The 26216-nt window shown below is 36.7% G+C and overlaps 5 protein-coding genes across 8 annotated transcripts; 2 read left to right on the top strand and 3 right to left on the bottom strand.

Annotated features, from left to right (window-relative positions):
- The first annotated feature begins 377 nt into the window (after positions 1–377).
- On the top strand, positions 378–3657 carry LOC105954822 (Tetratricopeptide repeat (TPR)-like superfamily protein). Its single transcript, XM_012978506.2, has 2 exons — positions 378–1157; positions 2183–3657. Exons 1-2 carry the CDS (start codon positions 723–725, stop codon positions 3416–3418), a joined length of 1671 nt encoding a protein of 556 aa, XP_012833960.2. The 5' UTR covers positions 378–722; the 3' UTR covers positions 3419–3657.
- A 2730-nt stretch (positions 3658–6387) lies between these two features.
- Positions 6388–8301, top strand: CYCP4;1 (cyclin p4;1). Its single transcript, XM_012978505.2, has 2 exons — positions 6388–6771; positions 7720–8301. The coding sequence occupies exons 1-2, from the start codon at positions 6434–6436 to the stop codon at positions 8000–8002; spliced, it is 621 nt and encodes a 206-aa protein (XP_012833959.2). The 5' UTR covers positions 6388–6433; the 3' UTR covers positions 8003–8301.
- A 1015-nt stretch (positions 8302–9316) lies between these two features.
- On the bottom strand, positions 9317–11985 carry LOC105954759 (uncharacterized). Its single transcript, XM_088815046.1, has 3 exons — positions 11339–11985; positions 10345–11111; positions 9317–9912 (listed from the first exon to the last, which is right to left on the bottom strand). The coding sequence occupies exons 1-3, from the start codon at positions 11870–11872 to the stop codon at positions 9432–9434; spliced, it is 1782 nt and encodes a 593-aa protein (XP_088671172.1). The 5' UTR covers positions 11873–11985; the 3' UTR covers positions 9317–9431.
- A 2336-nt stretch (positions 11986–14321) lies between these two features.
- On the bottom strand, positions 14322–20902 carry LOC105954820 (RNA-binding (RRM/RBD/RNP motifs) family protein). 4 transcript variants are annotated; one of them, XM_012978502.2, is made up of 12 exons: positions 20365–20902; positions 17843–18357; positions 17669–17758; positions 17346–17585; positions 16596–16817; positions 16206–16506; positions 15805–16130; positions 15589–15704; positions 15385–15497; positions 15176–15252; positions 14992–15088; positions 14322–14766 (listed from the first exon to the last, which is right to left on the bottom strand). In XM_012978502.2, the coding sequence occupies exons 1-11, from the start codon at positions 20618–20620 to the stop codon at positions 14993–14995; spliced, it is 2352 nt and encodes a 783-aa protein (XP_012833956.2). In that variant the 5' UTR covers positions 20621–20902; the 3' UTR covers positions 14322–14766; position 14992. The 4 variants fall into 4 exon arrangements, with proteins under 4 accessions (XP_012833956.2, XP_012833958.2, XP_088669222.1 ...); XM_012978504.2 differs by having other exon boundaries at positions 14322–14873; positions 20365–20874; XM_088813096.1 differs by lacking the exon at positions 20365–20902 and adding an exon at positions 18824–19262.
- Positions 20903–21569: 667 nt separating this feature from the next.
- Positions 21570–25181, bottom strand: LOC105954819 (cytochrome P450 714C2). Its single transcript, XM_012978501.2, has 5 exons — positions 24707–25181; positions 24146–24372; positions 23823–24064; positions 22946–23333; positions 21570–22081 (listed from the first exon to the last, which is right to left on the bottom strand). The coding sequence occupies exons 1-5, from the start codon at positions 25014–25016 to the stop codon at positions 21656–21658; spliced, it is 1593 nt and encodes a 530-aa protein (XP_012833955.2). The 5' UTR covers positions 25017–25181; the 3' UTR covers positions 21570–21655.
- Between the last annotated feature and the right edge of the window lie 1035 nt (positions 25182–26216).

Raw genomic sequence — 26216 nt, 5'->3', positions numbered from 1 at the left:
ATTCCATCAAACATATTTTGTAAACTTAGATTGAAAAACTTAGTTGTAGAATTTAGATTGAAAATAGACATTTTAGACAGAATATTGACAGCGTAGTTGGATAACCAGGACCGTAACCAGACATTTTAGATGAAAATAATTCTTTTTCAATGATGATGTGGCAAAAATTAGGCTGTTGGTCGGAGGCAAGAAATTGGTGAGGAGAGGCAGTGGAATAAATGCATTTTTTTAAAGTGAATATAGTTTTGAGAATGGATAAGTTGATAACAAGTTATTTTCAATTGTCCGGAAAGTTTTGAGAACGGATAAGTTGATAACTAGTTATTTCTCAACTGTCCGCACGGACTTTTACCAAAATGCAAAAATATGATTGTCCTGATTTGAAAAGTTATTAATGTTTAATGATATTTAGCAAATTACCCCGTTTTTCAAAGTATATTTCTTATAGTACCTTGAACATGATACAAACAAAAAATTATTTATTTTTCTCAATTTATTTATCAAAAAACACATTTATTCCAGGATTTCTTTTACTTTTCAGCCCCAAAGGTTAGTTAATATTACAAACATTTTATTGGGGTTCTTTTGAAATAAAACAATACTTTAGAGTCTTGATTGTAAATAAAGAAAAGTAAAGAGAAAAAAATGTCTCTTATCTTCAGAAATCCTCACTTCACTTCTCTCAGCCTAAACCCTACACAAAAACTTCCCACAGTAGAGCAATGATTCTTCAACCCACCACCCCCAAACCACCGCCAAATTACCACCACCACCACCACCACCACCACCACAATCAAATCCATCTCTTCTCACCGAATACGCTGTCGTTTTCGTCCGGTCTTCTTCAAAATTCAGCTTTTTCTCTCAAACCACCACCAATTGTACCCACAATCTGTAATGCCCAGAGAAACCCGCTCTTCGTTGCGTGTTCGTCGATATCGCAGGTTCACAGCTATGGAACGCTTGACTACGAGAGGCGGCCGATGCTGAATTGGAACGCCGTGTACAAGCAGATATCCATGCTGGATGACCCCAAATTGGGATCCGCTTCTGTGCTGAATCAGGTGGAAAATGATGATAAGAGGCTCACGAAATGGGAACTCTGCAGGATTGTCAAGGAGCTCAGGAAATTCAAGCGCTTCAAATACGCCCTTGAGGTAATTCGCATTTCAATTTTGATGATTTCTTTTATATGAAGTTAAATTTGGGGATTTTTAGTTTCGGTTGGCTGTATCTCTTTCTTTTGTTCTTGAGATTTATGAAATGCTGTGTACTTGATTGATTTATCAGCTGCTGGGCACTAAATTGGAAGTGGAATTTTAAGTGTTTGGATTGAAATTGAAGCATTTGAACTTAATTAGGAAAATTTTAGGGAAGGATTTCGAATGACTCCGTATTGAGTAACTTTCAAATCCATCACAATAACTCGAAAACTAGTTTAGACGGAGGGTTATTAATTTGAGTGTTAAAACTAGTCTATAAGGATAATGTTGAGTTGTGTGTTTTAGGCTTCAGAGAGTCGTGCCTGGTTAGGAAATATGCTTTTATCTAGGTTTCGCATTATGTCTTATTGTATCGTACTGGATCTTTGTGCAACATGGTAAATGGAAGAGTTCGAGAAACATAAGTGCTCAACTGTTGTTCGGTATGTGGTATCGTTTGCTGGTACCTCTGTCTGTATGTCGTAGTTTTGAATCAATCAAAGTTAATTTTAATGGCCCTCGTTTTTTCTTCTGTTTATCTGTTCATAATTCCTCAACCTGCAAATGTATACGTGGCCTCTTAGTTATCAAGCTTCGAACAATGTTGTGAATGTATGATAACAACTGTCAATTGCGTTTACCCTGAAAGGCTAATAGCCCTCTGTTTTAAATTTTAATGATTATTTCCCCGTTGCATTTTCATAATCAATGCACCGTGATTTTTTAATTGAATCAGATGCGGTACAGAGTAACTGAAACTCTATTTTTTTCTAAAAGGAGTAAAAGGTTATCATTTGACATACTTAACCTCGAGAATTGACATAAAATTCCTTTGCTTCCATCTGTCATAATTCCTACTTTTTACTCATGTTCTCTTACATTATGATATTTAATGTGGTCTACGAGCTAGTCTAGTTTCCGTAATCCTTCATATTATATCTCTCTACTCTAATACCTCCAACATTCTTGTGGATTTGCAGGTTTACGATTGGATGAATAACAGAGCAGAGAGGTACAGAATAACAACAAGCGACACCGCTATTCAGCTTGATTTGATCGCCAAAGTGCACGGCATCGCAAGTGCCGAACACTATTTCCTCAAATTGCCAGATGCCTTAAAAGACAAGAGAATCTACGGCTCTCTCTTGAACGTGTACGCCCGTTCAAGAATGAGGGAAAAATCCGAGTCTCTAATGGACATAATGAGGAGCAAAGGCTACGCTAGCCACGCACTCCCTTTCAATGTGATGATGACACTCTATATGAACCTCAAAGACCATGAAAAGCTCGAATCACTAATATCAGAACTGAAGGAAAAAAACATCGCATTAGATATATATACATACAATATCTGGCTGTCATCCTGTGGTGCAAAAGGGGCTGTGGAGAAAATGGAGGAAGTTTTCGAACTGATGTCGGCAGACCCCGCCATCAATCCGAATTGGACCACATTCAGCACAATGGCAACAGTATATATCAAGTTAGGCCACCTCGAAAAAGCCGAAGACTGTCTGAAAAAGATTGAGAGTAGAGTAACGGGTAGGGACCGTTTGCCCTACCATTATCTTATTAGTTTATACGGAAGTGCTCATAATAAAGATGAGGTTTATCGGGTGTGGAATCTTTACAAGGCATCTTTTTTCAATATTCCGAATTTGGGCTACCACACTGTGATCTCTGCCTTAGCAAGAACAGACGAAATGGAAGGGGCTGAGAAGATATACGATGAATGGCTCTCCGTAAAATCGTTCTTCGATCCTAGAATAACGAATATTCTCTTGAGCTCATATGTTAGAAAGGGGCTTTCTCAAAAGGCGGAGACTATGTTTGGCCAGATGATCGAGGCTGGTGGGAAACCTAATTCCATGACTTGGGAGATTTTTGCAGAAGACCACATTCGGAATACAAGGATATCCGAGGCTTTGTCTTGCTTAAATAGTGCTACTTTAGCTGATGGTTCGAAAAATTGGAGGCCGAATCCCTCGAATGTGTCTTCGATTCTCAAGATCTGCGAGCAACAAGCTGATGTGGCAAGTAAGGACGCCTTGCTGGCGATCCTGAGGCGGATGGGTTGTCTTAATGATGTGGCGTATATGTCGTATATACCGATGCTGAGTGGTGAGAGAATTCCCGGCGGTGTTTCGGTGGCGGAAGATAGTGATGGGGGCGATGATGGAACTTTTGGACTTCTGAACGAACTGCAGGAGACCTTGTGAGAGAGTTTTCGATTTCTGACATGGCCATGCAATATAGTGTACCGTGTGAAAGGTAGGTGTTTCCTCGACGAAACTTATCCATTTTTAGCGACTTTTTTTAAGTATTAGTAAATAACTAAATATTGAGTTTGTTAGGTACTGTTATTCTCGAAAATCAAGAAAGAATTTTGGGTTTATTCAATGAAGCTCTGCAGAAACATTATTATTTTTGCTTGCTATAAGAATGAATCTTGTTGATTTGTGCCATCCTTTTTAATTATTTTGGACAAATGATGGACTCGGTGTTTTTCACTGTGCTCTGTAATGTGAAGAGCTTATAAGCTAATAAAACAGCTTATAAGCTTTTAGCCAAACACCCTCCTAATATTCACTATTATCACATTCCAATGATCAATGACTTTTTGGGATGTCTAGTTACTAGCTTAGAAGTGTTTTCTTTTTTTTTTTTTTTTATTAATATTTTCTATGTAAAATACAAATTTTAATATAGAATTTTGTTTTATGTTTGTGTTTCATAAAATATTTTTAAAAAATTGTAAAAACCCAAAAATGTTGGGACATGGGCATGTGCCTAAAATTGTAGGGGTTGTACATTTTTTATTTGGTCGTGGCCGAAGGATGCGGGTCGGATGCCCGACCGATTGAAGGACGTCACATGCAAATTAAACCCATATATATAATTAATTTATTATTTAATTTTACTTTTCTAGATTAATATTATTATTATTAATAAATTGTCACAATAAGAGTTTAAAAATATTATTTGGACAAATTACCTTACAAGACATGCTTCCTACCTTGCCAAATTTCATTTACTTTCTCTCTGTAATTGATGTGCTTAAAATACAAGTGGCTTTAAAAAAAAATTAAAAAATCATATATATATTTAAGAAATTGTCATCATTTTCATTAATTAATTGTTTTTTTGTACGAATATTCAGTGATTAAATTAATTTTGTAATAAATAGAAGTACTAGTACTTGAGAAATGCATATGGTGGCAGAGGACAAACTGAAGGTACTACAGTGGTTTGCCAGCATGTTATTACTCATTAATGATACAAACAAATTCACATCTGGCTTTTTTCATAAATAATTAATAAATAAAATAAAATAAATTACATCTGGCTGGAAAGCAAGGTTCTTGATTTACCCTTTATTAAACTCTTTGGAATAATTTTCACTTGCCCTTTATACCCTTTTAAGTTAATTAATGGAATCGGTTCGTTCTATTATATTTGAATTTTTATCGAGCTTTCAAAATCCCGTTTGAGCTTGATTTAAGCAATCCGGTCATGATCGAACGAATTTTTAATCGAGCTGAAATGAATCCACATTGAGTAGAATTCTCTTTTTTATTATTATGTTTTTTATATAATATTTTGTCATTTTTTTTAATTGAGCTCAAGTTGTAGCTGAGAATCATACAAGATCAAGATCTTAGTGCATTTCTAATGTTAAATTCTTTTTAATTTGTGCCGACAATTGTGTATTATATCTAGCTGTCTATTTTTAAGATAGCCTTAATTTTGTCATATAACATGTGTATATGAGTTATATCTATAGATTATGATTTATGATAAATAGATATTTTTGTCATATTAAATTAAAATAATATATTTCTAGCGGTAATTCGATTTTTGTTTAAAGAAAATTAGAAAATAATACACCAACAAGTGGAATTTAATTATACTAATGAAGGTTTTGGAAGTGATTTGGCACCAGATCTAATCACTAATCTAATTAATAACTATTGATTAATAGACAACTCATATAGTGATATAGATATGATTCCCTTTTGGTTTTGGATCTTTTTTATTTATTTTTCTAATTTGTTTTTCATATACACAATTTAAAATATTATTTGAAGGAATTAATTAGAAGAAAAGCATCAAATCATGAACAACAAATGTTAGTGATGGTTGAATGTGTGCATTAGAATCATCACACATGAATGTGTGAGGCAAAAGGTGGGCCCACTACTCACATTTTTCACACATTCATCCAAAGACATGTAATCACATGATTGATATATCTCTGTCTATAAGTTGCTACACCCGATGAAGATGAAAAGCATCGGGCGATCCAGCACCATAGTTCTGTACAAATAACTATTCACTAAGTACACATATTCATAAGTGTATGTTATTTCATCGGGTGTAGCATTTTATTATTTTTCTTTTTCTTTTTTTGTCATAAGAGCATATGATCAAGATCTAAGTTACCATGTTTTGCCCTTTAAATTTTTCATGTTTATTTAATAGAAAAAAGTGTTATTCTATAAATTAAAAAAATATAGAAAAAGTGTGGAGCACACATGATAGGTAATTTTCCCTCCCTCACAAGTTAAGTTCAAATTCAAGAATCATCCCTACCACTAATGAGTAATTGTTCATCATTTCCCTATTTTATCCTCTAAATACTTATAAAGCCATATATTTGAATTAAGAACCCATATTTCATTCGACACGATTCATAGTTGGGTTCGATAAAAAAAAAAAACGCTACACTAATTAACGAGATGCGGCTAAAAAAAAGTTCGATAACGCCAAATCAGTTCTTACATAGAAAATGTAAATCCATACCGTAAGTCCGTAACACTTCTAAATAGAACTAGATCCAATTCCCCCACAAGTAAAAAGCAAAAAGTCATTATTTTGTAAAATAAATAATTAAAAAAAAAAAAAAAGATCTTCATGTAATAAAATAAATAAATATATACACATGTAGTCATTTTTTATAATTTTGGCAAATTCCACAAAAAGAAATGAACATAGACATATATAGTAGTGCCATCCCATATTCCCATTTGCATCTCAAAGGGCATTTTAGTAAAAACACATCTTACCACCAAAACTAACTACCAGCCTACAAGTTGTTGGTTACACAAATTAATTTATTTATTTTAAAATAATAATAATAAATTAAAATAAATAAATAAAAGCAAGCCCCCCCTTTTTATTATAAAGTGTTAATAAATATCTGTGTTTCAACATTCACAAATTGAGCTTCGACAATGGCGGAGCTGGAGAGCCCAAGCGTGATGCCGAAGCTCATCGGATTCCTCTCCTCTCTCCTCCAGCGCGCGGCGGAGACGAACGATCTCAGCCGCGAATTTCAGCCGCCGCAGAAAATATCAGTCTTCCATGGATTGTCGAGGCCGAACATCTCAATCCAGAGCTATCTCGAGAGAATTTTCAAGTACGCCAACTGCAGCCCTTCCTGCTACATTGTGGCGTACGTGTACCTCGATCGATTCACGCAGACGCAGCCTTCTCTCCCCATCAATTCCTTCAACGTTCACCGATTGCTCATCACTAGCGTCATGGTTTCTGCCAAATTCATGGATGATATGTAAGTATTTTTAAATTATTCACTTTTTCCTTTTATTTAACTTTTTTATTTTTATTCAAGTTTTTTTTTTTTTTTTGTCGAGAAATTGTGTCTCTGTTTGATTCAATTTTTTTTTATTTTTTTAATGGGTGTTTTTTCTGGTTTTAGTGTTTGATTTGATTTCCCAAATTCTGGATTTTGAACTCGGATTGTGTTTTCAGAAGCCAATTTCTCTGAAATTGAACTAGGGCAGAAGTAAACAGAGAAGTGATCTTAATTCATAAGTGTGTGTGTGTGTGTGTGTGTGTGTGTGTGTGTGTGTGTGTGTGTGGATGCTAAAAAGAATTGTTATTAATTTTTTAATTAAATTAAGCAATTTCTTGATAATCCCAACAACCAATGTATAATCTTTGTTTAAAACTAACTTAGATTCCAGGTTGATTGATCCCTTCATTATTTTTAATCATTATTTAATTTACCATAAATTCTTGATTTTGAACTCTGATTGTGTTTTCAGAAGCCTGTTTCTCTGAAATTGAACTAGCGGAGAAGTAATCTTAATTCATATGTTTCTGCTAATTTTTTAGGTGTTTATTGTCATCATCTATGATAATTAAGCCATTTAACTCTGTGTGTGTACATGCTAAAAAAAATTAATATTACTTTTTTTTAAATTAAGCCAGTTCTTGATTATCCCAACAACCAATATATAATCTTTTTTTAAAACCAACTTAGATTCCAGCTACATGAAATCCAGCTTGATCTCATCATAATTTGAATATTTAAATAATTAGTATTAACAGTCTCATTCCAACATTGAAAACTGAAAGCTACAGCCCAACAATTAAAGACTTAAAACTCACAACTGTTCACAGCAAATGATTAGATTTTGTGAAAAAGAGATTAACATCTAATTAAACCACAATTAGTGATAATAAATGATTAATATATATATATGTGTGTGTGCAGGTATTACAACAATGCATACTATGCAAAAGTGGGAGGAATAAGCACAACAGAGATGAACTTTCTAGAACTGGATTTCCTATTTGGGATGGGGTTTCATTTGAATGTGACACCATCAACTTTCCAAACATACTGTTCATATCTGCAGAGGGAAATGATGACTCACCCTCATTTCAGTGTTTCTGAAGAGCCCTCTTTCTTGTATTCTTCAAAACTTCTTCATCTCTGTTTTAATGAAGATGATTCTTCTTCTCATCAGCAAACACACCAGCTTGCTGCTGTTTAATTTGTTAGATGATCATGTTCAATGCCAATGCATTCTTCCTTTTTTCTACTGTAGTTAGGTTAGTGGTAGGACTCTCTCTCTCTCTCTCTCTCTCTCTCTCTCTCTCTCTCTCTCTCTCTCTCTCTCTCTCTCTCTCTCTCTCTCTCTCTCTCTCTCTCTCTCTCTCTCTCTGTTGTCATTTGTAATGTTTTTCAGTGTATGTTTTTTTTCTGGGGAATATTTGGGAATGTACAGTTGGTTGTGTTTCTTGATTGACATTCTTGGCAATGGGGGAGCTCAATTGTTGTTTCTTGATTGAATATTATTCTTGTCACATGTTATTTCTTGATGTTTAGATACTTAGGTATATTTTTTGAATAAGTTGCAAGATTCTTGCTAGCAATTTTCTCTTGTGCACTTTAAAAAACAAGAATCTCAAGAAAAAAAAGAAAATCTTGATGATAAAAAAGAAAGTAGAGAGAAGGTGAGAGATCCAAAAGGGGAAAGGGACAATGAATGGTGAGATGATACAGTGGAAAAAAGTGATGGGGTTTTGTGGTGTGCTTATTTCTGGTGTTGAAGACAAGTCATTCCATTTGACAGTTGTATCTGATTCTTCACAGGGAACATTATACATGTGCAATCATGGAACTACATATATACATTCACATATATATACATATATATATATATATATATATATATATATGTGTGTGTGTGTGTGTGTGTGTGTGTGTGTGTAACTTTGGTTTGGGCATGTGACAAGTTGAAAGAGGGATTGAGACAAGAGAGAAACAAAAAGTCATCCTCTCCTTGTGTTGATATAAAGATTGCTTTTGTTATGTGGTGTTGTTGATATTTTTTTCTTATTTATTTATTTTATTTTGTTGAGAAGTTGTTATATATGTTAAGGAGTAAAAATTTTGTGAGTAGAGAAAACGTGGGTGCAATGTGTTGTATCGTTAGATGAGTTATGAAGTTCGGCTCGAGTTGAGTTCAATTAAACTTTTTTTTGATAAAATATGTACGAAAAATCAAACTACTTGAGCTAAATTTGTGTTTGGCTTGATTAAATCTCGTTCGAGATCGGCTAGATTGCTTATCAAACCAATCTCGAACGCAAATATAAAAATTCAAACAAACTTGCGTTCGTCTCGACTTAGATTAGTTTACTCCCCAATGTATAATTTCAATAGCTAAACATTTGTAGTGGGCTAGCATTTAAAAATTTGTTACGTTTTCTTGTTTTGTTAAAACTAGCGCGAAATCAAATGAATCGAGTTTGAGTTCCATCGTAAATGGTTTTTCGAGCTCGTCACACATAACGCATGCTAGTGTAGTTTACATCTCTGACTTTTCTTGCAAGCTACACAGAAAGGTGGAATTTTGCCGAGCACACCTATATAGTTAGCTACAAATTTATTCGAAAAAAAAGAAAATAATAATAACACTATTTGGATGACAATTTCCTTACGATCTTCTTCAACACCTGGAAAGCAAACGGCACGAACGCAATGTACAAAATGTACCGGAACCTCACCGACTCGTCAGGCGCGATCGCGAAAATGGCAGACGCGTAAGTCGTCAGCATGGAAAGAGTCGCGACCCAAACCTCAAAATGGAAAGGGAATCCGTACGTGAGGGATGTAATGATGACCATAGATATCGAAAGCGCCAAAGTGTTTGAGAACAAAAACACGTAGAACGCTCCCTCTTGATTCGCGTATATCGCCCTCCCGGCCCTGTGTGGGGCACGATCGTCCTGCCACACCCCGCCGGGGGGGTTTACCCCCGCCTGGAACGTCACCGCAGCTATCAACGTAGCTACTATGAGAAGAACGTTCCTCGTTTCCGTCGGAGAATCTCGTTCTTCTTCGTACTGGAACCTAAACCAACCCCCGCTCGAAAATTTTCCTCTAGGGCTAGCCATTTATTACGAGTCGAGAAAAAAATATACGACAATTTACGAGGTTCGATTAAGATGAAGGTCTTATATATGAGGGTTTAGGCAATTGAAAATACATATAAGTGGTGTTCCACATTGAAATGAATATTCATGTACAGGTTGGGATTAGTATAAACTATGATTGATTATTTAAGTCAACAACCAAAAGTCTTGATTAAAATGCTTTTAAACGAACACCTATACGATGTCATCGAGTCGTGACATCAGCGGTTCGATTGTATAATCGATTTTATAAGTATTCGAGTTATAATGGGATAGCATAATAGTGCAACAACTTGTGACGATATATATTATATGTTCGACGATTTTTTTTTTCAACACTTGCAATATAATAGAAAATCAAATTTCGATAGACAATGTGGTGTTCGATTCCCTAGCGTGTCGTTTTTTCCAATACTTTCGAGCTTTCTTCGCCCACCGAGGCAGCCATCTCTGAGCAAACGGCAGAGCAAAGGCAATCGAGACAAGAACGTAAGCCATCGCTTTCTGTTCGGCACGCACGCCTTCGATGGCAGTGCTGATAGCAAAACCGTAAGTGAACATCGTAGAGTACAACGCTATGTGGAGTTCTCTTTGAAACGGAAAACCGGAAGTGAGATATATTATAATGCACGTCGATGCAGTGAGGCCTAACGAGTTGCCGAACAGGAAAAGAAACGATGTGGAGTGGGACCTGAATATGGCCGACAATGCTGCCAGAGCGGAGCCTCCAACTGGACCCATAAGCTGTCTATCGCCGGAGTCTTGATTAGGCGGCGGCGGTGGTGGTGGTGGTGGCGGTGGTTGTTTATCGAGAACCCCCTTTGGAGGATTAGTGCCTGCTTGGAAACAAACGGTGGCTATTAGTGCGGCCACTACTAATAGCGCGTTACGAGTTTCGGAAGGGGAGTCTCTCTGCATCTGGAACTTGAAGTATTTGAACCAGTTTCTAGAAGGTTCTTCTGATTGGAGATTGTTCTCTCGTTCGAGACATGTTTCAAACTTTTTCGACCGTTGCGGAGCACCGATTGCTCCGGCACATTCGAGCTTCTCTCTGATCTTGACGTCGTACGAATCTTGTATGTGAAGAACGTCTAGAGGTGTGAGGCCATTAGCATTTTTCGCGTTCACGTTTATTGTTGTTCGTCCAGTGGCGATGTTTTCGCGAACAAGTAGGTCTACGCACTGCAAAATCGAACGAGGACACTTTCTCGATGATGCATATATATTAGTTAGAAATATAAATATACGAATTCACTTAAGTGGTTCACAGTAAACAGTTAAACCGAGCCAATTGACCACTCGGCAGATTCCGAGTTCGACCAAGACCGCAGTCGGGTCAAAACGTAAGCGTCAGACGAACTTACCTCATATTGCCTAGTCGAAACAGCAACGTGCAAGACAGTGTTTCAGTCGCAATCTCCCATATCGAGAACCGACTCCTTGTCTGGACCCTCGAGCCATTTCAACAGAGCGAAAAACGCATCGACCTGGTAATTCTTCACAGCAAGATGAAGGGCCGTCTCCCCGTGAATCGTGACATCTTCCAGCACGGCACACGGAGACGACGAAAGGAGCAACAAATCTATCACATCCACTCTCCCCTTGATGGCAGCGTAATGAAGGGCGGTTCTTCGGTCTTTGCCTTTGAGCCGGCATAAATCTCGCTCCTTGACCATCTCAAAGTCGCCCGCGATCACGGCTATATCCAACGGTCGAAAACCGTCCTTGTTGAGCTCTCTTGCAATACCGGAATCGATCCTCATGAGCTCCCGCGCAAAATACAGCTCCCTGGATTTCGTTGCTACGTGCAGAAGAGATTCTTGAAGGGATGCGAGTTTGAAATCGACGAGGATCGACCGATTTTCTTTGACGAGATTTGCTAGAAGTTCGAGGTTTCCATCACGGGCAGCTTCTTCCAACATTAACGTGTAGTCGCTCGCCATTTTTCTTAAACTTCGTTGTCTGGTAGTTTCGACACTAATTAAATTCCGAAGAAAACGAAAAGTACTTTCGATTTTGTGTTTGTGTCCGTAGCTAAGAAAATAGCCTCATTTCTAAGGGTCCACTTAAGAAAAAATATCTATATTGCATAGTCAATGATTTTAATGCACCTTCCCATGTTGTTCCCGATAAGTCTAGATCGATTATTGAACGTCGAGATTATACCGAGCAACTAAGATTAATCGAAATATTTGGTAAACTTCACGTTTTCTTTTTTCGGATTTTTTCAACTTGGAAGCAACAATAACCAAATGGACGATGATTATCCCAATTTCCAGGTAAATTTTTCATTTTATCAAAGAAAAATATTTGGTTATTCAGGGTTGTACAATAGCGAAACCGCGTCTACTATTCGGGATTTTGTGTTAAACAACGCGGAATTAAAAAAACAATTGAAAACCGAGTTCCGTGTTGAACAATACGGAAATAGCATAATTCAGTTTTTTCTTTTTCTCTTTTTTATTCGAGATGTGCATAATTCAAGAATTGTAAAAATATAGAATTTACCTCAGTTATTGCACGAGTTGAAAATATCAGCTTCAAGAGATTTTCTTGATTTAGAGAGTTTGAGAAAAAACAAGGTTTTAAAACAAATATGAAAAAATAATAGATATCGAAATTACTCTGTGACCTATCAATTTTCACTCCGTAAATATTACTTCAGCTATGTTAAATCTCACACCACGGCTTATCTGGTTATTTGAATATAAACTTATTTTATTGAATTTCATTTTCCTCCCCTCAATTATTTGTATAGTTCACTCGAGTCCCTTCGAAAAACATGATCCGGATTTACAAAATTACCCCTACCATTTACCATTTTATAAAGATCCAAGACAAGACTCAGTGAATTATATTTGACAGTTTATGTCATCCATATAGTACAACGTTCTTTGTAATCCACCTATGGTATATGATATAGTTATCAAAAGAAAATAATAATTTGAATTATATATTTAAAAATAATATAAAAAGAAAATAATAATTTTACAAACATTCCTTTTACAAGCTTATATTATCTGGTCAACAAATTAAATAAATAAATAAACATGGAAACTGGAATAATACATACATATCAAATTTGGATATTCCTCCAAATACTAATATAATAATACCTCAGACTTTCCCACCCTGTTTTACTCTACTCAAACATGAGAACAATTATTAAAGCACATAAACAAAACAAACAGCCAACACATAGAATGATTATTCCCTGGTTTCTTAGTACACGAGAATCGACCGACAGTTTTGACGAGCAAATCACGACTATATAAGATTACCGGAATTCTACTCACAAGTCAACAGAGATATTCTAAACAAGACCGACGGAATCCAATTAGTATTAACAGCAAGTTTTGCCTGGTTCAAAAAAGGATTTTGCTAAGGTGACATCCGCTGTCAACACTAGCAGTTTCAGAAATAAATAATGTAACTAGACCTCAACATTTTTCCGCTACAACCGGAAATAAAATTAGCAAAGCATGATGCATATTCCTACTGATCTTTTGTACCATACCGATATAGTATGGGACATCTATAATAGCAAGCAAATTTCAAACGACTAAGGACAAACAATACGAAGCCCGGAAAAAGGTCCTAAATTTAACTTATGTTCCGACTTTTTGCAACACTACAAGCATAGCAAGAACATCTAGACAATGCCCAGCTCGTAAAATTTTCAGCAGCATCATTATCCACTAATATTCATTCAATTGTCTATTGGACATTAACTTGAGAAACATTCCATCTCTTCAAGACAAAATTCATCAGAAAAGATGATCCGATGATCCTCAAGACGACCAATTGAAATAAGGCAGAAACGAAAACGTGGGATAAACTCAAGCGTGAGTAACTACATCCTAATCCCATCTAAGTGTGATCCAATAATAATCTTCGAATTTTTACTATTACGTCGAGATAGCTTCAGGCATATACATTCACTTCATTAAGACGAAAAACTGCTTTCACAACACGTAAAAAGAGATTCAAGAGACCAAACTCACTCCAACAAACCAATGGCATCAAAATGACAAAAATATGGTACCCCGACCAATAAGTAAACCATATCAAAGGACCAAGCTCGTTAGCCAATTAGCCTTTCACAACAAACCATATAGAATCGAATCATAACAAGTAACTTTGAACGTTTATTCAAGGTGGAAAATCTCAATCTCCAGGTGTCAGTCACCCTATATAACCTACGATTCCGATATTTCTTATCTCATTTCTGAATATTTTGGGGAAGTATGTTGAGCTTCCATTTGATGATCAACCACGACAAGGTAAACCGAAAAAAAAACTTGGGCAAGAACTAAACAGGCATTCTTCACCATTTCCAATTATAGTTCGCTGACCATCCAAAAATAAGAAAATGAAAAGAGAGAAATATCATTTGAAATGCTTCATCCAAAACCTTGCACCAAATAGAAGTACATGTGGCCCTTCAACACCACGTGTAGCTTCATCAGTTCAGTATTATATTACCCTCTGAACGGATAGTATATACTTTCTCCATTTTTTTTTCCACTGACAAACAATAGGAGTACTAAAAGACATTGTTTATAAATTATCGCAAGCTGGTGAACATGTCCCCGTTTAAGTTCTGAAAAAACTATGTGTCCTTACAGCATTAGTAATAAATAGGATGAAATCCAAACCAGATCTTTAAATACGTCGGTCCGTTATACAGCCACCTAAAGATTCTACTCAGAGTCACTCTTCCAGGTCATGGAATGTCATTTATATCACTTCATCGGGATACACGAGTTGCATTAAAGGTCCAAACTTCAAACCATCATCGTCCTACAGTAGAGCAGCCTCGTCTTAATTCCAGTTTCTGCCATACACAAGTTAACCATAACCATATTGCTCCATATCTGCCGAGTATAGCACCCTCAAAAACGGATGCGTAAACTATGGCTTGAGAGTGTTTATCCATTTAATCTAAAAAATAATCCACAAGTAAAATAATACACCCTTTCGCTGCCTCATGTAATCTAGCTAACACATCAAGATAGCAAAATACACAGGAAAAAATTGGTGTGTTAGCATTTCTTCTTACCTTAATAGTAAGACCCGGAACCACTGCCTCCCATGTAATTATTACCACCCATACCGCGTCCAGGATAGAGCGACGAGGAGTAAGAGCTTCCACCAACCTGTAATTCTCATGAACAAGCACAATTAAAAAGCCAGAAAAAAATACGACAAAAATCTTACAGAGATAGACTAGATTCCAAACATACATCACTCCCACGAGGCATATAATCACCACCATAGCTTGACGAGTACATTCCACCAGCATCACTACCACCATAAGGGCCTGCAAGGAGAAAATACATTTTCAGCATAAATTGCATAAGGTAAGCGTCTCTATTTCCAACAAGTAGGGAAATTAACCACGGACAATACGAAATTCCGAACACGAAAAGTTACAATAAAACCAGAGGCATACCTCCACCATAGCTCATACCCGGACGACCACTGTACATCCCATGAGAGTCTTGACTAGACAAAGAGCTTCTGCTTCCACTGCTTCCACCATATCCTACATTTGATCTCCCAAACCTAACATTCATGATGAAAGTAAAGGTCAGAATGTAAAGCATTTAAAAAGAGAAAAAATCATTAAAACTCACAAGTAACAACCAAAACAGACCTATCACTGTATGCGTCGCCGTAGTGATGAGAAGCACTTGGACCAAGATCATAATCCACACGAGCACGAGAGTGGCGCATTCCTGCCTCAGCATAGCGTGGAGGAGGAGCATCATCCTTATATGTATATACTTAAAAAGTCAGTTGTCAATATTTGACACATTACGAGAACTTAAATCAAATATAACACTATAGAGAATCATATTCCAGAAATTACCACAGCGGAGTATGGGCGTTTTGTCCCAGGCATAGAATCATATTCGCGCCCACGTCCTTCGCGGTAAGTTGGAGGTGGCCTTTCATACCTTTGATTACTATAACCGTCATCAACATATGCTCTTCTTGGTGCAGGTCTTGATGTGACGCTTCTAGGCAAATCTGGGTAACCAGATTCACGAGGGTGAGGATAATCCTCTCTGTAGGGTGGGCGTCTATCTGAAGTTGCTCTGGGATTATAGTCTACTGGGACTCTGCTTCTAGGGTGAAGCTCCTCCCTCTGACCATAATCCCTCTTGAAACCACCACTCTTGGGGTATGACGGAACTGTAAAGTAGAGATTAGTACATAACGCTTTTTTAAAAAACGACTCTCAAATATATTAGAGAAAGGTGAGCATACCAGGTGGTCTCCTATCATAGGACCTCGGCAAAGGAGCAACAGGCCTGCCCCTTGGAGGGGCATCCATAACAGGTCTTCTGTCTCGAATAACAGCAGGCCTTTTAAAGCCGCGATCAACTACAGGAGGAAAACGTGGTCCAATTCCTCTGGTGCCACGAAGAGGGATACTATGAGGAACAGGGCGGCCCCATGGACTCCTAACACCTCCAATAGATCCACGTCCAGGCCGAAAATCTCCTCGAGCAACATGTTTTCCTTTGCCCCTTTGAAGTGGTCTTGACAGTCTGGCTCTCACTTTAGCCTGAAAAATATCGCTGTTTAGCACAACTCAAATCCAAGACTGGAGGAAAAAATATTTTAAGCAAAAACGTATTGATTTCTATAAGTAACCTTATTATCTCCTTCACCCAATTCCTCATTATTGATACTTTTAGCACAAGTTACTGCAGCATCATGGGTATCAAACGTGACAAATCCAAAATCCTTTCTCCTGGCAGATGGCATATTACGAGCAAGCTCAACTTTCTCAATCTTTCCGTATTTTTTGAGGAGTCCCCTGATGTGTTCCTCGTCCCAAGAAGCACATAGACCATCCACAAACACAGTCTTAACCTGAATTGGAGTTATGAAGTCAACACAGCGTCGTAAACGAAAGAAAATATAAAACCTAAGTTTTTCAACACATTTAGCGTAATCAACGATTCAACAAAGAAAATCTTCAGATTTAAATAATGTCGAGTATATTTCATCTAAGTACGTAACTATACTAAAACAAAGGTTCGAGTATTTTTGCAACTATAAGCTACAACAAACAGGTACATACATCGAATTTAACCAAAGGATTAGATGACACCAAAAAAAGTTCACTACTGATAGAGAAACCAATATGTAATGGACTTTAACTGCTTGTTAGTTTCTAAATTTTTCAGCTCAACAGTACAATGAATATTAAAAGTACATCTCGAAAATATAACATCTAGAAAAGAAAAAAGGAAAAAGAATAAACGTTAAAAGCTCCAAAATCTATATCCAGGACCTATTATTCAGCCACACTTCAGATGGTAGTTAACAGAATACAAACAAAACCTCAGCAGTGAACGTTAACTTTTTTAAAATAAGCAAAAGTATCTAAGTGCGTACCTGGGCCATGATTTCATCGCCAGGGTCAATGAAGGAATCTGCGAACGAAATCTTAGCAGGCCTATCAACACCAAACATTATCTCCCTCTTCTGTAGACGCTTATAAGCATCCATGGCCTCGGATCGGGAGGAAAACTCTAAGAAGGCAAATCCTCTGTTCATCGCTACATTGTTACTGTCTTCAACCAATGTCAAATCCTCGATATTATCAACACCATAGTTCTTTAACTTTTCTTTCAACTGGAAGCACAATAGATAGCAGTGAGCATCATTTGAACAACATCATAGATCTAAAGAGTGAAGAAATTATCCAATCTACTTACAGCTTCTTTTGTCCATGTCCTGCATATGTTTCCTAAAAATAGAGTATCACTGTCCTGGCTTGGGGTAACACCACACTGCTTGCCATGAACCTGGAATTCGGGATTGTCAAGAATATTCATGCGAGATATAGAGAAAAACCAGTAATCGTGACAACTATAAGATTAAGTGAGTACCACTGGGTTTTTCAGCTGAGCACAAGCTCGTTTTGCTTGCTCCACAGTTGCAAAACGCAAGAATGCAAAACCCTTGTTCTTTTGCGTTAGAGGATTCATCATGAGTCTCACTTCAGTAACTTCACCAACTTCACTGAAGACTTTCCTAAGATCACTCTCACTGGCATCCTTGTCCAATCCCCCAACAAATATTTCATATTCTTTCCGCTTGCGTCTTTCTTTGAAAACTTCATGGTGTTCATCTTCCTCGGCAGTATCAAACATCTCAGCACGCTCCTCTACACGCTGCCCGTCTTCCTCAGGTTCAAGTACATCATGCACACCTTCCATTTCCTCCTCTACCGCATCGCCTTCTTCCTCGATGTAAATTTCCTCAGGATCTTCCTCTACTTCACCTCCCAATTCTGAAGGATCATAATCTACACCACCATCCTCTTCAGGTTCATATTCAGGCTCGTTATCCTCCAAGTCTAGCCGCTCACAATCATCCAGAGACTCTTTAGCCTCATTGTTCTCTGCAAGGTAAAATAAAGAAGACAGGCATCAAAAGAGAAGTCAAGTAACTGAGACCACGAAAGGCAACGACCATATAAATCAGAGTAATATTCTGTAAGCCAGTATCTCAATTTAAACATAAAATATTGTATATGGTAATTACATAAATAGTAATCCTCCTTCAAAAAATAGATATCATTCACAAATGTAATTGAATGCTAGGTTTTCCCGTCATTAAAACTAAGGCGTTGAGACTTTCGAACTTATAGAGCATATTTAAAAGTGTCTACTTTTTCCCCTTCCTCAACAATTCTAAAAAACCCCATAAAACCATAGGAACCGCATAAGACACATTCAGCCACCGCACTCGTTCAGAAGATGAGAGTTCTGTTGAAAATCAATGAAGGATATTTCCTTATGCGGTTTTATTTATTGTTTAAAACATCATAAAATAGTCATAAGTTAACGATTAAATCTTCCGATTACCTTCAGATATGGAAGAATATGGTGAAGCGTGATGGAGAATAGACGGCGGAGATATCGGAAGACTTTTAATTACTTTGGGAGAGAAGTGACAGTGATGGGTGCCTGTCAATAATTACTACTTGGGGTTTAGAAGGAAATGGCAAATGACGGACGGTGGTGAACCGTGGAAATATTGGAAGAAATGCAAAAATGGAAACACTGATGGAAGCAAAAGGAAAATTGGGGGAAACAGAGAATGCAACACCAGATACGAGATATCTTGGGTTTACTGCATTTAGATTATTTCTAGAATATTGCCCTTTCTTTTAACCTTTTAATACGTAAATGAAATGATAAAATTAATAATTTGGATCAAAAGTTTGGGCCATTAGGGTCCAATCCCGGCTCCCTCACCCCCTCTACCCTCTACCCTCCACCTGGCCCCCAACCACGCCGCCCCTAAAAAGGAAAAAAACTTTATATTATGGCTTGTGAAAGATACGCACCTAACCAATTGCACGTGTCAAATTATCAATAATTTATTGAGCTTTAAGGAAGAATGGGATATTAAATTGCAATCAGACTCCACTAATTACTTTATTATCTGTCTTTCCGAATCTATGGTAACTAAGTCTTATTATTAACAAAAAAACCAATTTGACGCAGTGAAAGAATTCATTCATACTCCAAAAGCAGCATTATTGAAAGACAGCCCTTTGCTACCGAATCTTCTTGAAGCCTAAATTAAATATCTACGGTCATGAATTTATTAGCAGCTAAAAACTAAAACTTCGCAGAACTCATAACAATCTTCTGTCAGTTACAAGAAAACATACCTACCAAGTTCCGACTATTCAAACTAGAAGCATAAAGAAAGATTCCTTTAGAAGAAGGGTGTCGGACGTGGTAAAAAGCAATATATACCTACCTACTCTAGTTGTCTCTGCTTAGAAAAATACATCACAATCCAAAGAGAAAAAAAAAGGAAAAGAAAACATGACCACCTTTTGCACGTTGAAAGTGAGCACAAAAAACCACAACGTCATCAGAGAGGGGGGAGACAATAGACATAAAGGTTGAATCACATAACCAAATGAGAGAATTTTATAAAATACACTAGGTCAATCTCATTTCTAAAACATAATGTAATAGTCATAGTAAAATCCATATGTACACCGAGAAGAAAAATCATCAATTGATTCAGAATCATTGAACAGTTCCATAACTGGGACAAATCGACCCCCTCAAAGACATGCAATAATCAATTTAATAAATTTAAAAACCAAAAGAAAAACCAGTGCAGAGAAGACGCGAACAAAATTATAACAATTGCTTTTAGAAAGAAAAAAAAAAAACCCAAACCACTTTAGCATATATATACACAAAAAAAACGCGAAACTCCCGTGAATCGAATCTCACATAACAACAGTTCATCCATGCAGCAGAAGATTATGAATCTTGCAAACATACAGATCTAAAACACACAACAAACGAAAACCAATTTCACAAGAACAACATTTTACCAATAAAAAAAATCAAGAAAATAATAAATCTTCACTTACTCATGGAAGAATCGTCTTCATTATCATCCGTCTTCACAATCTCCTCAGGTTCCGTCTCCTCCGCCGTAACTACGGGTGCTTTTTCTTCCTCAACCCTCACTGCATCGGCAGCCTCAAACTCGTCGACCTCCTCCGCTTTCATGTTTGATTCCTTCAGGTCAATTCCGGCCTGCAACTTCGCCGCCGCACCCCGCCCCCGCACAGCTCGCTTGCTACCCGGCCCCGCCGCAGTTTTCTTCGTCACTCTCGGTGGCATCTTTTTTTTTCTTCGAAATTCACCGATCAACGCTTCACGAATTCAATTCAGAAGCAGAAGAATTCACGAAAATTGAAAGAACGATCGGAAATTAGATAGTTGAGTAGTTGTATGTATGTATGTGCGCCGGTTGTACGCGAGAGAGACAGGTATACAGAAACCCTAGCAATTAAAATTGAGAAAATCTATTGTGTTTCGTGCAAGAGAGGGTCGAACACGATTTTTATAGGTGAAATTTTACTGTTGACCGTTCCACTTATTCCACACGTGTACACTCATTCTGTAATGACGAAATATTGGTCAGGATTCTATACTTTTTTATTTGATAAAATAAAAATTATTTTTTTATTTTTTTTTACAGCCATTTTTAAGCACACTGTATTTCGATTTTATATTGTTAAAAAAAACATAGTAAAAAATTACAGTTTCATGTTTTATTTTAGTTCTTTAAAAATCCAAAATTAAATTTGAGAAATTCTAATTCTTTTTTCCGAAAAATACACCTATAATAAATAATATATATTATAAATACTTATTTTAATTTTTTTCGTGAAAGATTAATTTGATATAAGTTTTGTTTTAGCATTTTGACATATTGGATTATTGTTATAAGTTTTATTGGATATTATGATGTGGTGTATTTTTTTTAACTTAAATTTAATAGTTATTAGTTTTACTTTAACACTTATCAACGTAGTTCGGAAAATTATGTAATTTTCAGAAAATTTCCGCTATGTGATGAAATTTCAAAACTTATGTTATTTTTGAAAAAACAAACGAAATTCTGAAATTTCCAGGCATTTTAGAATTTGATGAATTTTTAAATTCCAAAAATTTTGGAATTGGAATTTATTTTGTACTTCCGAACATTTTTTTTAAATTTCCAAAAAAGTAAATTCCGACCAAATCCGATCCGATCCATCCGACTTTCAAGTGTCAATCCTTAATGTGAAAAAAGAAATGCACACATTGAAGAAAAGTACACGTACAGATGTAGAGATACAGATGCATGATAAACAGTAGAACAAAAGAACATCATAGTTTCTCAAGAAGAACACTGACTCCATATTCCGGCTGTACAACCAATCTAAACGCCGGCGAGTGGCGGTACTCCGGCGAAAGAGACAACCTAAATTTGGACAGCACAAGTGACAGAATGACTTTCAGTTCAGCCATGGCAAAGTGCTGACCTAAGCAGATCCGATTCCCCACACCAAACGGCATATAAGCCTGTGGAATCTTGCAAGCCCCCGAAACCCCGTTGGAGAATCTTTCCGGATCGAACTGACCCGCTTGCGGGCCCCACAGGTCTATGCTCTGGTGCATTGCGGGTATGGGTACTTGAATGTTGATGCCCTTCGGGATTTTCAGCCCTTTGAAATCGATATCTTGCAAGGCTTCTCTCACCACGTAAGCTACCGGTGGGTAGAGACGTAGGGTTTCTTGAATCACCATCAACAGCTGCCATTTTTGGAATTAGGTTAGATTCTTTGAGAAATATCGGTTTATCTATAATAATTATGCAAGAAAGATGACGAATTTCGATTTTTCAACACACTAATAATTCTACAAGGGGGGTGGGTCCCACAACACTAGAGGACTACTCGGAAAGATAATAAACTTCTACGTAAAATAGTGGGGTTTTCAAGAAGTGGTGGGGGCCGTTACCCCCTCGTAGGAAGCTTACGATTGTATTAGCTTTTTGCATGAGATGTAAGACTTCTTAAGGAAAACACGAGGTTTTAACTAGGGGTGGGATCGGAACGAAATTTCCGATTTCAATCGATCCCGATCCCGATCCAAAACTTTCTGATTACTAACGTCTTTTAATGCGAATTACGAAAATTCCGATTTCCGAAACTTTTTATTTTAGATCAAAATTGGAATGTAGATAAGATTCGGATTCCCGATCCAAATTTAATTTGCAAACCTTTTTCCCCACAAAACTCCAAAACGAATTTCTGAAAATTACACTTGTACATCAATATGATTAGGTATTTTGTACTTTAGGCGGATAAAAATTTGGAATTTAAAAATGACGCCGATTCCTATTGGAAAATTTCCAATTTTGGAACAACGTTTTTCATTCCAATTTCAGAAATTTCGATTTCTACTTTTTTTGGACCGGAATTTATATTAGGGTTTTACCAAAAAAATAAAAAAATAAATCGGAACTTTTCCAAAAGTGTTGATTCCGATCCGATCTGTCCGATTTCCACCTCTAGTTTTAACCCATTTTCTCAACTTCACTACCATGATTTACAATTTTTTTCCCTAAAGCATATGATAATAAGATAGTCGTAAAAATTGTTAAAGAGATCGTACCACTTTCATATTCCGTAGCATATCAGAAGTCGGGACATTTGTGCCACATACTTCAAGCACATCTTCACGAGCTCGATCCTGCCAATAAGGATAAGCTGCAAGTACCATCAAGCACCAAGTTGCCGAAATGGCTGTGGTCTCGTGACCAGCAAAATATATGTTCTTGCAGTTATCCACTATGAATTTGTTCGGAGTGATATCTCCAGGTATGCTATTGCTGTCATCTCCGTAACTCTCGGCTGCACTTAATAGCAATTGCAGAAGGTCTTTCTTGTTATTGTTATCCTCACCATCACCTTCGCCTCGACTTTTGACTACTTCTAGTATCTTCGAGTCTATCTCGCGTTCTAATTTCCATATCTCTTTGTTGTGCTTGTTAGGAAGGTGCCTATTAAATGAGATTGCGTCATTAGAGACATATTTTTGTTTGATGAGATATGAAGATCAGCTTGACCTTGACCTACTTGCAACGAAACTACAAGTTTATTGCATTTCATACCCATGTATAACACATACATGGGTTTTTTTGGGATGGTTTGCTAAAAAAAATGCGGAGTTTTTAACAATTAGAGAAAACACAGATGTGCCGAATGCAATAAACCATAAAAATAAGCTATATTCGAGTTCAATTCATATTCAACTTGGTTAACGAGGGTTCTATTAGACTATTAATTAAAACCAATCTTTAACAAACTTGAACAATCATGTTTTCAACTCGACTTGTTTCATTTACATTTTAATTTTTACACCATTAACGTCAGCCATGCCCATGAAAAAACGAGTTTTTGTTGCCACAATTTTAGAAAGTGCGATTCCATCAAGCTCGTGCTAGCATTTCGTTAGTACGAATGATTCGATAAATAAAGATGGGCAATACCTTAAACCGGGAATTCCGATGCTTCCCCTTGACATTACCCTTAGAAGCGATTGAAGTTTGCTGAATATTTCTTCCCCTTGTGCATACCTTCTTCCAAAGCAAGTTCTCGAAATTATATCTGCTGACAAACTTCTCAAATCCTCATCTACTCTAATTTCCACCTTCTCGTTACACCTCTCGGTTTTCTTCTCCCAATCTTTTAACATAGTTGATGTGGATTCTACCATCAACTCCACCATACCCTATCAAAGAAACCAGTCATTAAAAAAATAAAATAAAAAATCCATATTAAACTAATTGAAGGAGTTGGCTATATTATATACCTTGACTCGATCTAGGTAAAATTCAGGTGCAATAATCTTCTTCTGATGAGCCCAATAAGGGCCGTTGGATGATAAGATGCCTCGACCGAGCAAAGGACCACGCTCTGTTGATAGATACGAAGGCTTACCGAGATTTAAGGATGTGTGGAGGCTCAATTCCTTCACCATTTCTGGATCTGTAATGCAAAGTATCTGTATGTTTCCGGTCGAATACGAAAAAATCGGCCCTGCCCATTGTATCTCAAGTCATTCTCCAATAACATGTTGTTTTATATATTTGTCTGTGGATTTGTGAGCATTGAACACTCTTTTCGATCGGTTTTATGCACAAATAAACGAAACCCCAAATCTCAAAGCAAATCGAAACTGTTGATAATTACAGCGATTATTAACCTAAATTTCCAACGATCATCAATTATATCCGAAAAGGGGGAAAACGGTCCGATATAGATACACATACAATAAATACAAAACAAATTCTGTACACTTACTGAAAATAGCGGGAAAATTAGTAATTAATTTGAGGGAAGAAGAAGAACAAGTGATGGATTTGCGGTTTACCGAATTGATTTCTCCATTGATCGAGGTGTGGGAAGACGGAGGGGAACCATGAATGAACTATCGAATCTTCGGGCCGGGCTGGTGATTTTTTTAACAGAGGCTTCTGAATTTGAGCAATCGTCTTCATTTCGTGTATGTTTCCGTACAAAATCGAGGGCGGAGGGCCTCTGATTCCTTGTTTCTCGAGTATTGATCTGAGTTTTCTCGGCTTCACGACCAAAGCATTCAGAAATCGGAGAAGAAACAGTGAAAAAATTCCCAGAGCTAGTGAGAAAATCATCTTCGTTGCTGTAATCGTCTCTCTTTCCATTGTTAATCAACCCTAACTCTGTTCCCTCCCTCTCTCTCTAAAACTCTCTCTCTCTCTCTCTCTCTTTCTCTATCTCTCTCTGCGTGTGTGTGTATGTATCAGTGTGTGTGAGCGACTGTCTGTGAGGAAAAACATGGCGCCTTTTTGTCTCTGCATTATGTTGCTACATTTAATTTTATTATTATTATTTTACTGAAATGCTATTCATAGAACAACTTTTACCGGCTTGCAGTGCGACTTTATTTCATTTGTAACTTTTCTTACGAAAATTCAAAATTCTCTCAAACCCTATCCAAGGTTCTTCGAGTTCTTGCGGATTAAACGAGCAATTCAACAACGATTTAAGGTAAAATTCGAACTCGAAATCATTGACACAATGTTTTTATAGTAGTATATTAACAAATTTCGTCGAAAATCTATACGTTTTGAGTATTTTGATTATGTTCGAAAGTTTTCGGAGATAAACTTACATTTCGTGTAGAAACTCACGAAATTAAGGGCTAATTTCGTGAGTTTGTACATGAAATAGACGTATTTGTTTGTTTTTCTTACATTTCGTGTACAATTACACGAAACACAAGCTTACATTTCGTGAGAAATCTCACGAACTGTAAACTTTTGTTTCGTATACTTGTACACGAAACGTATGTACTTTGGTTGTTTCACTGTCATTTCGTGGACAAACACACGGAATTAGTGCTTGTATTTCGTGTGTTCTTACACGAAATAGAGGCACTAATTTCGTGTGTTTGTCCACGAAATGACAGTGAAATAGCACGGTTCATTTTTTTTTTTAAGATTTATTTTATTTATTATTATGATTAACGCTTCTCTACTATCACACACAATACCACGTTCAAAGAAGTGACTATGATCGTGAGATTGTTCTCTTAGTTCCTGCATAAATATTTAAAATTAAAAGACAATATTTAAGGGATTTCGTAGAAAAACATACGAAATGTAACCTACATTTCGTGTAAACACACACGAAATAATAGCTTCCATTTCGTAGGTTTTACCACGAAAGCTTCCATTTCGTGTGATTGTCTACGAAACAAACAACTAACGATTTTAAGACATATTTCGTATAGTATTACACGAAATGAAAGCATATATTTCGTGTGTTATAACACGAAATCCCTAAAAACGTTGGAAATGAACAAAAAACGTGTATTTTCACCTCAAAATCGAAGCCATTGT

This window comes from Erythranthe guttata, chromosome 2 (genome assembly GCF_056151865.1).
Source record: "Erythranthe guttata isolate IM_541 chromosome 2, IM_541, whole genome shotgun sequence".
NCBI classification, from domain to species: Eukaryota; Viridiplantae; Streptophyta; class Magnoliopsida; order Lamiales; family Phrymaceae; genus Erythranthe; species Erythranthe guttata.
This window is presented reverse-complemented; position numbering and strand designations above follow the sequence as displayed.

Coding starts and splice junctions, on each gene's coding strand:
- LOC105954822 (XM_012978506.2), top strand. CDS start 723: ATGATTCTTCAACCCACCACCCCCAAACCACCGCCAAATTACCACCAC. Junction 1,158..2,182: donor GCTTCAAATACGCCCTTGAG/GTAATTCGCATT, acceptor GTGGATTTGCAG/GTTTACGATTGGATGAATAA.
- LOC105954820 (XM_012978502.2), bottom strand. CDS start 20,620: ATGCCACCGAGAGTGACGAAGAAAACTGCGGCGGGGCCGGGTAGCAAG. Junction 18,358..20,364: donor TGAAGACGATTCTTCCATGA/GTAAGTGAAGAT, acceptor TTTACCTTGCAG/AGAACAATGAGGCTAAAGAG. Junction 16,507..16,595: donor TGGGTGAAGGAGATAATAAG/GTTACTTATAGA, acceptor GATATTTTTCAG/GCTAAAGTGAGAGCCAGACT.
- LOC105954819 (XM_012978501.2), bottom strand. CDS start 25,016: ATGGAAAGAGAGACGATTACAGCAACGAAGATGATTTTCTCACTAGCT. Junction 24,373..24,706: donor TCAATGGAGAAATCAATTCG/GTAAACCGCAAA, acceptor TACAATGGGCAG/GGCCGATTTTTTCGTATTCG. Junction 22,082..22,945: donor TGCTACGGAATATGAAAGTG/GTACGATCTCTT, acceptor CAAAAATGGCAG/CTGTTGATGGTGATTCAAGA.
- LOC105954759 (XM_088815046.1), bottom strand. CDS start 11,872: ATGGCGAGCGACTACACGTTAATGTTGGAAGAAGCTGCCCGTGATGGA. Junction 11,112..11,338: donor TCGATATGGGAGATTGCGAC/TGAAACACTGTC, acceptor TCGATTTTGCAG/TGCGTAGACCTACTTGTTCG. Junction 9,913..10,344: donor TGGGCGAAGAAAGCTCGAAA/GTATTGGAAAAA, acceptor CGACTCGTAATA/AATGGCTAGCCCTAGAGGAA.